At 42.5% G+C, this 12,336-nt stretch overlaps 1 protein-coding gene across 6 annotated transcripts in view; it reads left to right on the forward strand.

Moving 5' to 3' along the window:
• The window catches only part of ablim1a (actin binding LIM protein 1a), an 89,248-nt gene that overhangs the window by 63,065 nt on the left and 13,847 nt on the right, over window positions 1-12,336 (forward strand). For 4 of the 6 annotated variants that reach the window (XM_080448645.1, XM_080448644.1, XM_080448648.1 and 1 more), the window contains exons 8-14: window positions 1,159-1,223; window positions 2,468-2,512; window positions 4,898-4,975; window positions 6,219-6,377; window positions 7,474-7,518; window positions 9,000-9,035; window positions 9,852-9,984. In XM_080448645.1, the coding sequence (XP_080304771.1) occupies window positions 1,159-1,223; window positions 2,468-2,512; window positions 4,898-4,975; window positions 6,219-6,377; window positions 7,474-7,518; window positions 9,000-9,035; window positions 9,852-9,984 (561 nt within the window). Of the gene's footprint in view, window positions 1-1,158; window positions 1,224-2,467; window positions 2,513-4,897; window positions 4,976-6,218; window positions 6,378-7,473; window positions 7,519-8,999; window positions 9,036-9,851; window positions 9,985-11,019; window positions 11,140-12,336 lie in introns of all 6 variants that reach the window. The other 2 variants (XM_080448649.1, XM_080448646.1) reach the window with 2 other exon arrangements.

The following is a 12,336-nucleotide window of genomic DNA, read 5'->3' on the forward strand; positions in this document are numbered from 1 at the left end:
ATCTAACATGGTTAAAATGTAGTTTGAAGTTACAATGGGTTACAGAGGGCGTGTCTGATAAAATGAATATCAAATATCTAAATACTGAATCAAGCAACTTAAAAACTGTCTGGGGGCTCACAAAAGCCTGAGTAGACAATAAATTGACCCAATTTAATTTTTAAAGTGAAATATCCCTTTAACTTTCACTTTCAAAATGTTTCAAAAACAGCAGATCTACCAGCTTGTAGATATTGTAGATCATGTATCAAGCTTGTAGATCAGTTATTGTCTCCGCCAGGCCGAAAGGCATGGCGAGAGAGTATATTTTACCCCCTGTCCGTCCGTCCGTCCGTCCGTGTGTCCGTGTGTGTGTGTGTGTGTGTGTGTGTGTGTCCGTCCGTCCGTCTGTCTGTGGACAGCTAATCTCTGGCACCGTTGGCCCGGTTGCTGCGAAATTGTGCACACACACTCCCTGGATGCCAATTCAGAACCTCTGCATGGGCCTGTTATAGCGCCACCAGGAGGTCGATTTGTGCAAAACCATTTTTTTAATATTACTCCTACAGATTTTATCCAAACGTCATGCAAATCGGTACACAGTATCTCTATAGTCATGTGATGAACACGGATCTGTCCGATTTCCCATATTCCATCCTCATTGGCTAAGGTTGGCTTCCAAAGTTTGCAGGATTGCTCCGTTTTGAACAAAATGCCTCAAGCACTCAGCTTGCGATTTCCGTGAAATTTTACACGCACATTCCCACTAGGCTGAGGAAGAAATGCCACCCCTTTCACATTGGCCTGTTATAGCGCCACCAGCAGGTCTAATTTAGCAAAACGCATTTTTGGAACAAAATGCCTCAAATCATGAATGCAGTGTTCGATTGCCGTGAAAGGCCTAAGAAGAAACGGGCACCCTTTTCACAATGGCCTATTATAGCGCTATCAGGAGGCAACAATAACCTACCTTACCTGGCGGAGACCTGTGCTCCGAGGAGCACTTTTTCTAGTTTTTGCTACTTTTGTAGTTGAAACATGGAGATGCCAAGGCTTCTGCCCGACAGCAACAACATGAAATATGCGGCAGTGCTAAATACATGCATATATATTTTGAGTATACAGTATGCACATCAATATGCATGCAGTTCATTAATGTTCTATCTTTCCCCCCCTCAGGATCTACTGTGTGGCATCCTGGCTGCAAGAACACCACTAGAACGGAGGAGAGACAAAGGGAGCGGGTAGGAATTATTATGGACAACCACTGATTGTCTTTGACGCTGTCTGTCTCCATAAAGGACACCTTTCTCTGTCCATGGCTCCATTTCACTGTACAATGTAAACATCTGGATGTGAGACAGGGATCTCTCTGTGGGGCTGCTGCCACCTGCCTTCCCTTCCTGCTGTTTTTTTCTTTTTTTACTTAAATTTTTATCCCACGATTTTGTAACCCTATTTTTAACACCCAGTGCCAATTGTCTATGTAATCCTGGGCACTACCTTCCCTCTGCCAACCTAGGGAGGCCAGGGCCGAGCTCATGCCTCCTTCAATGCATGAGAGCCAACTGACCTTTTTATCACCTGACAGGGGAGAGTTTCCCTGGTTGGACGTAGCGCGTGGAAGGAACACGTTATTCCAACCAGTTCCCTTCCCCTCCATCAGGCGCCCCGGCTGGCCAGGGGGAGGCAGTATAGAGACCAGGATTACTGCATGTTTTTTGTGAGGGTACCTGCCCTAGGAGACACGGGGAGAACATGCAAACTCCACACAGAAAGGCCCCTTCGCCAACCCCACCTAGGGTATGGGCGCTGATGACGCGGAGGAGAGAACACGCCCCCAGCGCCCACAGCGTCCCCTGTGGGAATCGAACCCAGGACCTTCTAGCTGTGAGGCGACAGCGCTACCGACTGCGCCACCGTGCCTCCTCCCTTCCTGCTGTTTGAATCCTTACCTATCAATGTGTAATTGAATTTCCCGTGTGTGTGTGTGTGTGTGTGTGTGTGTGTGTGTGTGTGTGTGTGTGTGTGTGTGTGTGTGTGTGTGTGTGTGTGTGTGTGTGTGTGTGTGTGTGTGTGTGTGTGTGTGTGTGTGTGTGTGTGTGTGTGTGTGTGTGTGTGTGTGTGTGCGTGCGTGCGTGCGTGCGTGCGTGCGTGCGTGCGTGCGTGCGTGCGTGCGTGCGTGCGTGCACATCGGAAAAATGTATGTGCGTGACTGCGTGTACCCATTTGTTTTGTGCGTGAGAGACTGAGTACTTATGAGTGTTTGCATGAAAACTGGTTTGTGTGAGTGTTTGTGTGATGTGGTTCACATTTTCATGGACCCATTCACCATATATACTGTATTATACGTACTGTATGGATACAGTATGTGTATGGGCATGTGAGTGTGTGTGTGTGTGTGTGTGAGCGCTGTGAGTCAGGCTTGGAGAAGCACAGCCCCTGTGTGATGTCCTGTGAACCCCCCTCTCCCTTCCTTCCTCCACAGCTATTGCCTCCGTCCCTCTTACTTCTCCAAAAAACAGAAAGGCAGGTACTGTATTCGCCATTGGCTATGAGAGATGGCATCATCCTTCCTGTGTTTCACCATGTACATAAGGGACATGGTGCACTGTATGCTGCCATCTGCTGGAGACAGCGTGCAGTGCCTGCTCTGTGTGTCACATATTTTGGAACCATTTTAGTCGTGTCTATGTTTACATTCTGACTGTCTCTTCAACACCCGTGCTGTGCTCATACTGAAGGTGTATGGTACAGTGACGCACACATACATACATGTGGAGGATTAGACTGTCCTCTATGTTTGTATTTGTTACTAATCCCCCACTTACTAATAGCCAAGACACGGAAGAGCTCATTCCCTTCGACACATGCAACAAATTCAAGACTATTAATTGCAATGCAATTATTGTTGCCATCCAAATTTTTCATTATCCTATGAAATGTGTGGGCCTATTTAACCCATTAAGACATGAGGCCGATTCTACGATTGTCTTCTAAATCAGTTGTTCTCAAACACTTTCAAGATTTTAAAAAAAATGTTTTCATAAATAGCGCTGTGAGCTTGTATATCTGTTATTTTTGAATATCCAACACATAACAAATCTAAAATTCCCGTTTTTAATGGGTTAATTCACTGCCAAGAGTATTTTCATAAAGTACTCCCCCAGTGCCAGCAATTTGCGTGTTTTTTAATTTTTTAATTTTGTAATTTTTCATTCAAATAAATTATCTGATTGGGTTTTTAAACCCATACGACAGTTCTACCAGTAGAGAGCAGCAAATCGACACATTGATCATCTCGTTGAATCGCTCGCCCCCTCCGAAACGGGCTTACGTCACATCCGGTGATAAACCGGATGTAACTTTTTCGACAATCGCTGATCGGGCTAAATTACGATGTGATACCTGACTACGATGACTGTTAGTCACCCAGACCAAAGAGAATAGAAGTAGACCTCTCCGTTCGTTTTTTATACCGTGTGAAAAACCGTGACTTTCCCTATTCTGGCCAAAAATGACCGCGAAAAAAAAATGAGAACCGGAAACGCAATCTGCGTCATGAAACCGGAACCCAATGAGTCTGAAGGAATCAGAAAGTGAAAGTGATCATGAAAAATAAACAGAATAGCGCGACCACAGTAAAAAGTAAAAACTCGGGATTTCTCGTTCTGGCAGGGAGGGTATTCAGAGAAAACTCGGGATAACTCGGGGCTTGGCACTGAGAGAGTTAATAGGCATGAGATTCTTAGGAGCAGAAAGTCACAATGCAAATGTTGTACAACGGTGTTGCACAAAAAAAATAAAAAACGATCTACAAGCTCACAATATTTGGCATGCAACACCGCCATCCGGCGAAGATTAACCCATTTAGACCGGGAACCCCTATACGTAACTATACTTTTCCGTCCGGGAACCCCTTTTGGGGTTGTTGATGCTATGTACAGTATATAGCAACATACGTGTTTTGTAATTTCTTTATAAATATTTAAAGTTTTTAGGGCACGGTCACACCAAAATATGGTTGCCCACTGATAAACTCATGTTGTGTGCGGCCGTCAGTTTTTTGCAGCCAGCGCATTCTAAAAAACGGAGTAGCTTGCAGCGCATTCTGTCCCAATAACCAGTGACGCACCTGTCACTCACTTTCAGGACCCTCCCCGTAGCCACCTTTCGACTCACCCGATTGGCCAGAGGGGGAAAAGCAGCATCCGTCTCGAGCATTTATCTGCTTTAAATAGATGGTGTGCACGACACGCGTAAAGATGCGCAAGACCATCAAACCACGCGATTCTCATTGAAAAATAATTTGCCAGATTTTCGGTTTAAAAAAAAGTGCGTTGTGAACACATTTTTAGAATCGGCCTCAGGTCTAAATGGCTTAACTCATTCAGTGCCACATGACGTCTAAGACGTCATGGCCTGTAGCGCCCTGAGCGCCACGTGACGTCTAAGACGTCATGATTTTTTTTTTCAGAACCCAAGATACGATGATTTGAAGATTTGCTGCTCCATTCACTTCTTGTTTAACTTCTTACTGAAAAAGGCTGTATCTCGGCTCCTAAGCACCTTTTTTTTTACAATGAATTTTGGCTGTGGCACTCAGAACCAAACTGCCATAAATAAGAATGGCACTGAATGAGTTAAGAGGGTACAGTCAGATGTCGGTGTTTCCAAAGCGTTTCCCATGGTCCATGAAAGTCAGGTTTTGCCGTCCGTTCTTCATCACATTTACCTATCAACCCAGGAGAGTGAGTGTTTTACTTTGAAGTGTTTTCCGTGATAATCGAAAGTGATTTCCAGATGACAGAGGGTGCTGTGGATCCTTATATGCACTGACTGGGGAAACTGACTGTTTGAGACACATCGTTGCTACTTGTTCACTAACGTTCAACCCCTTGTCCTTTTCCTCTCACAGCCGACAAGGTCGTCATCCGAAAGTATTTGTTCCCGACCTGGTTCAAGCATACCTGGCTCACCGGGTCACACGATCTATGTAAGTTTATATGGCCGTGAAAGTACACCTTTTTTTTTTTTAAAGCAAGATTTATTCAAAGAGTACACATGACATTGTATTCAAATTTACAAAAATTGAAACAACTCTTTGGTTTTACATTTTCTCCCAACAACTCCCATCCACCCCTCCCCAGTCCTCCCATCCGCCCACCATTTTCCCCCACATACACACAACAATACATGTACATGTACAAGATCAAATAAATACAGTAGGATACATAGTTAAGAGACAAGAACAAAAAACACAAAATTATGTTCAAGGGAATAAAGAATAGATAAGAATTTGAGAAGGAAGAGAAAAAAAAGGCCGAATTAACAATGATATATAGCAGTGATGTATATAAAAACAAATATACCAATAAAATGTGAAATATATAATATAAAAAAAATAAAATAATGATTAATAAAAATAAAACTGTATACACATTTATATAAGTAATGAGCTGAATTAGCTCATTCCATGACCTTCACATGAAATCACCTCCTTAATACCTTAAGTTATGCATCTTGCACCAAATAGAGATCCGCACCACCAAAGCACCCCAGTACCATGTGTTTTCAGTCAGGTGATAATGATTGTAATCTGCTTACATATGATATTAATGGTTGCCAATAGATATAGAATTTGTCAAAGGATCCTCGAATTGTGAATTTAATTTTTTCAAGCTTCAGAAAAGACATAACATCAATCAGCCATGAGAAAGTACACCTTTTACTGTGAAAATATACATAGATGCCTAGACTGTTGTTCCATAGACTGTAAACTGTCATTGTGTGTGGCTGCTCCTTACTGTGTTACTGCCAGTGGTGGAAAGTAACTAAGTACATTTACTCAAATACAATTTTGAGGTACTTTTTTCTTTACTGAGTATTTCCATTTATTTTTATTTCATACTTATATACAGTATTGCATAATACTTATACTCCTTGCCTTCCTTTGTACCATTTCACAAGTACAATTTTGAATACAGCACAACAGAGTATTTCTACATTGTGGTATTGCTATGTTTACTTAGTAAAAGTAAAAGTAAAAGTGATTACTTCTTTCCACGACTGGTTACTCTGAATTTAGAATCGGAGAGATTATCGCCCCTATTTTAGCAATAGCAGTAGATTAACACACTGTTAATCCTGTTTCGTAAGAGTTGTCGTGCTTCTCGTAATCTCCCATTACTTCTTGTCTGTGTGTGTGTGTATATGTATGTTTTTATTTGTCTTCATAGGCAAAAGTAGACAATGAGATCCTTGATTACAGAGACCTAGCTGCCATTCCTAAGGTCAAAGCCATTTATGACATTGAACGCCCCGATCTCATAACCTATGACCCCATGTACACGACCTCCTTGGATGAGAGGGAGGAGAGAAGAGAGAGTGTGGGAGAGGTAAATGTCTTGCATGCACGCAAGAGTGACCCGTGTGACCTTAAACCATTAAGACCATGAAAGCATCTGTGTCATTTTAACATTTCTTTGGCTATTCAAAAACAGCAGACATACAAGCTCATATGAGCTTGTATGTCTGCTAATATTTTTGTTTTTATTGTGGATTTTTTTTGCAAATCTTTGAATATATATATATACATTTTAAACTCAAATCTTTGCTTCTGGGAGGGGTCCATGGAACAAAAAAAATTGAGATGGTGGAGTCCGCAGACAAATACATATAATTTTGGGGGTCCTTGACATGAAAAAAGTTTGAGAACCACAATTTTTTTCTAAAAAAAAGAAAAAAAAAAAACTGTTAGGATTAGAAGACGTTTGTAGAATCCCCCCAGAAGCAAAGATTTTAGTAAAAAAAAAACATATATATTCAAAGATTTGCACACATTTTCACGATTTTTCAAAAATAAATTGCAGATATACACGAGTGCCACGCTACGAGCTTGTATATCTGCTATTTCTTGAATAGCCCAAAGTATAGAATAATGGTTATAGCTAAAAATCTAAAATGACACAGTATATGCGTTCTTGTATTGAATGGGTTAAAATGAGTCTGCCAGTTTATACACACCGTTGCTGTCGGGCAGAAACCTTGTATTGTTCTCCATGTTTACATTTTTTTTTTTTTTTTGGTAAATGAATGATATGAATGAATCATCATACAAGAGTGTCACACATAAGTAATGAAAATAGCAGAAAGCGACGCGTTGTAAACTTGTAGATAGGCTATTTTCACTATTTTCTTTATGTGTTTAAAATAATAATTGAAAAAGAAAAAGGTGTGAACCCGACAGCAACCACATGCTATTATATATAAACTGAAAACCAGAGTGTTAGTTTAACTACAAGGGTTAAGAGTCAGGATTCTTTCCCAGGGAATCATTCCAGACAAGAAGGATTCATACAAAATGAAGGCTAGCTTGTTCCACATTGTGATATTATTATTATAGTCGGTATAAAGTGTGTTCCTGCAGAGTAATGGCAGGCAGCAGGGTTGTTGTTGGCTTTTAACACACAGTCCTGGATGTGTTCCTCACAGCTCCACACTGCCAGGAGGGAACGTTCCCCCTTGCCAGATGAGAAGGTAAGACACAGTACAGTATGTCTCTACTCTACTGGTGATGATGAATTAGTCTACAGTAGGTTACTTTACACCACTTGCAGTGGTGTAAAGTAACTAAGTACTTTTACTCAAGGACTGTACTTAAGTACAATTTTGAGGTATTATTTTTTTCTATACTGGTGTATTTACAATATTCAGTACTTTTACTTCTACTCCACTATACATCTCAGAGGCAAATATTGTACTTTTAATCCTCCACTACAATTATTTGAAAACATTTTTAAAACATCGAACGTCGTTTGAAAATGCAATCAAAATCCAATCCAAATTCCACGCAACACTCATGTTCAACATGGCAGATGACATTACCGAGGGACTCAACATTGAGGTTCAACAAATTATTTATGATCTGGGCCAGATTATTAATATTGCATCGGGCGAGTGCCCATTTTCTTTGCACGGAAAACGAGCGGTGTAGAGAAAGGGAGCGAAAGGGAGAAAGCCAGAGTAGAGAAATATGCATTTATTTCAATGAGAACATGTCCAAATCCCTCTCATCCTGTCAGAATGTCATGTAAGAATGGCCTTCTGGCTTTCTTTATCTGTCTCTGCTCAATGGACAGCAGTAACGGGCATCAATATCCATTTTATAGAGCTCTGACACAAGGATGTATCAATCTCATGCTTTAATAGCAGTTTTAAATAAGAACATGACTGAGAATGAGAGTGTGGTTATTAAGTTGATATGTCAAGATATCACAGATATGTCTTGGACATAAATTAGGAGACTGTGGAGGAATGTGTGGTTCTTGCATTCATGCCCAAAATGCCAGTTTCCCCAGTCTCCTGAAATCCCTGTATCACATTATTAATGCTGCTAACTGGTCGCTCACTTTCACCCCATACTGGCTACCAGTGAGCGAGCGATCAGGCAACAAAATCGTGCGACAAACTCTCCTGATATGTGTTCTGTCGGCCATGGCATTGCGACATTGCCTGAACCAATCAAATTAACTAATGAATAACTGATGGAAGAGGACACACCCCAAGACCATAGGTTGTCTATATAGAGATTTCAATGAGACTGATTTTACTTAGTAGATGGTATTGTTTTGTGAAGACATGGTAGGACAAATATGAACGATCCAGATTCACTCATGTGGAATTCAGGTATCTAATACCCCGAAGCACATATCTATTGATATCTGTCATTTGTCCAAACACTGCATCAGGTAATACACGGTGTTGTTCGCTGGTCATCCAAAAACCTTCGGCTAGCATGTTTATTTCTGTTCGTCTTTGTTGTGTGTGCTTTTGGTAAGAAGTAGAAGATGCTTTGCTGTATTGCACACGTACATGTCTTATAATAATAAAATTGCTAAGTAAAGTTGTCCTAGCAGTCTAAATACTGTGAGTTTGGTGCCTCAGTGGCGCATATCTCAGATGATTCTTTGTGTTGATGAAAACCCACCATGACACGGACCTGTTTGTCCCTTTTCTAGTTCTCAAGAAACATGTCTCCTACACCGCCTGTCGAGGTGAGAAGAATATTGTGTCATGTTCTCATGTTAAATATTAAAAACTTAAAAGAATTATGAAACATAATGTGAAAAGGAATTTGTCAAAGCCCTTCTGTGGCCTGTTGGCAGTGTTCCCAATAAATCCGGCGCTGATACAGTAGGTTCAGCGGTTTGCAAGATTAGCTTCGGACACTTACTGTAGTGTAGATATACTCACAGACAGACGGCTAGACCAGTGTTGATTTTTTGACAGCAATTTTTTATTTAGTTTTAGTCATAGTCTTTTGAATACAATTCTGTATAGTTTTACTTTTACCGGTAGTCATATTTTAGTCACCTGAAATGTTTTAGTTTTTGTCTTTTTAGTCGACTAAATCTACAATTGTAGACTAAAATGTATTTTGGCGGACCTTGATAGCATTCTAATGGCTGAATTAACACCTGGTTGCATGCTGAAAATAGCCGATCTACAAGCTCACAACGCGTCGCAGCGCGACGTGTTGTGAGCTTGTAGATCTGCTATTTTCAGAGCGCAACACCCGAGCGCAACCAAATATAAAATGACTTGTCTTTTAGTTCTACTGGATCTCTTCTCCACTAGTCCCTCACTAACATTTTAGTCTAGTTTTTATTTGTTGACGAAATTGACAATATACTTTTTTTTTGTTTTCGTCAGTGAAAAAAGGTAGTCGAAGAACATTTTTCGTCATAGTTTTAGTCGACGAAATCAACACTGGACTAGACTCCTGCATAGGCCGCTGCAAAAAGGTTGAGAATTACTGGTGCAGCAGGCGATAAAGTGTGTGTGTGCTTTGTGTGTGTTTTTCTGTACAGGGTTCTTATGACAGGAGGGCAGAACGCATCCTCCAGAGGTCCACTAGTCAGGGCTCCATAGGGTCACCTGTTTATAATCGCCATGGTTACACCCCCACCTTGTCACGCTCGCCACAACATTTTCACAGGCCAGGTGAGGCGTGTGTGTGTGTGTGTGTGTGTGTGTGTGTGTGTGTGTGTGTGTGTGTGTGTGTGTGTGTGTGTGTGTGTGTGTGTGTGTGTGTGTGTGTGTGTGTGTGTGTGTGTGTGTGTGTGTGTGTGTGTGTGTGTGTGTGTGTGTGTGTGTGTGTGTGTGTGTGTGTGCATGACAGAATACACACTTGTGCTTCGTTTCAGTCATTCTTTTGTGGCAGAATCCAGTGTAGACGTTTCAAAAAAGATTTTGGATGATCTTCAGAGTAAAATTGTATTCACACAGCGTCCATTTTGCACTTGCGTCACACTCGGTCAATATGTGTGTGTCAAAGAAAACAGTTCAGCATATAATGAGTAGGACCACCCCCCCCCCCTCCCCAGGCCTATTGCTGAGCCCGGGGAGGAGGAGCCAACTTTGAATGTTGTGTTTACAAACCGCAACTGACAAATCCTACTCATTATACCTTTGTGTCAACCTGCACAACACAGTGACATAACTGATTCTATTTCAGTTCACTTCCCTCCTCATAGACGCTAAAGTTGACCCACCCTGAGCCACTTGACCTTAAGCATCCACTTGACCCCCCCCCCCTCCACCCTACTACTCTAGAGATACTGTATTAAAGTGATATTCCATCAAGACTGACTCTGTTTTGTTCCCCCCCAAATTTCCCCCAACTTTATTTCCTGTTTGTTTTTAACACACACTTTTCACAGAATAATATCGAGTCAGTTCTGGTGGGATTCAACCTTTAATAACCCAACTAACTACCTTTCAGTTAACTACCCTTTATTTTTTAAATGTATTATTTCATTCAAAGGTATCTCTTGTGCCACTCTTCACACTTCACACTCTTGAAGTGGCTTTATATACTTCCCTCTTTTCGATACATGATTCCTGTAAATATTTTTCCCTTTCTTTTTTTCCCTCTCTCTCTCACCCTCTGTCTCCTCCATCTGTGCTGCCTGGTCCCCGGAGGGTATAATGTCCCCCTCGTTCCTTTTTTTAAAATACCATTCCCCCCCAATGCAGAAGCTCTTACAGGCATGCAGAAGCTCTGCTCTTCTCTGTGCAGTAACAGTGTGGGCTCCAGAAATAGTGACTCCCGCCCCACATCCCCTTTCAGACACCACTTCCTCCCCCATAGCCAAGGTAAGGGGTCCACAGTCCAAACAACATGCGCCTCCTCTCCGCTGCACCCCCCCAGGCAAGATGTCACCTCCATCGCCACCTCCGCGACCGGCGTTATCCCACCCGGTCTCAGTAACTTCTGTGTTAACGCCCCTTCTGTGACGCACACGGAACTGCTTCGCCCCCCCTAGTCATGCTTCACATTCCAGGAGGACAGCACTGCACTGGCCGGCTGTCCTCCGTGGTGGAAAATAGTGCTTGACGCTGGATAATTTACTATTACTATCGGTACATAACTCGAACGGCACTGAGTCGGCTCTGGCGGACTTCGCAACGTTCGGCACAGCGACTCGCTCGCTCGGCAGTGCCTCTCGTTGCTCAAGTCCGCCAGAGACGGCGCGCCTCCGACGTTGTAACTGTTTTTTTCCCCAACTACTTCCTAACTTATTATTAGGGGCTGTAGTCTGTTCTCACCAAACGGGCCTCGCTGGGGGCGCCAAAAACTATGCCTAAACCTAACAAAACGATTTGCAACGCGAATCATATAATTTGATAAATAAAAAAGTGCGATGACAAGGATTCGATCCCAAGACACAGGGATTGACAGGCTAATGCTTGACGTTGACGCCATGGTGCCATCTGGTATTTCAGGGGTTTTGGGAGTTATTTAAAGAGGTCCGCCCATGTGAGAGGCAGTTCCACGTGCGTCACAGAAGAGGGCGTCGCCAATTGTTACTGAGACCGGGTGGGATAGCGCTGCACGCGCCACCTCCAGTCTTACCGCCGCCCCCTCCCCCTCCTCCCGCCCCCCAAATGTCATACCGTTCCTCCATTCTGGATCCATGTCCATCTCCCGCCACGCAGACATGAGAAATGGCGTGGTGATGTCTGCTGAAACGGTCGACCCCATCTTGCCAAGCCTCCTGCGTTTAACCTCCAATTAACCTAGCATGAGCTAACTGATCCATTACTAACATAACGATGGCCTATGCAATTTTGAGGCTCTTCTTTCATTCATGCAACGGTCAGTGCATTTCTATTGTGTTTTGCAGCGTTTGACAGCTTTGCATGCACACTGGGAAGTTTTGTCTTACGAGCTGGAAATCTTACAATAAAATCCTCCCGTGTCTGAATGGCGGATGACTTTTTCTGCATGTTAGAATGAATCTCCAGCTTCCACAGAGTTGCAAGTATAGGATGAGTTGAAATAGATGCCCT

Source organism: Gymnoscopelus braueri, assembly GCF_963280865.1.
Source record: "Gymnoscopelus braueri genome assembly, chromosome: 14".
Taxonomy (NCBI): Eukaryota; Metazoa; Chordata; class Actinopteri; order Myctophiformes; family Myctophidae; genus Gymnoscopelus; species Gymnoscopelus braueri.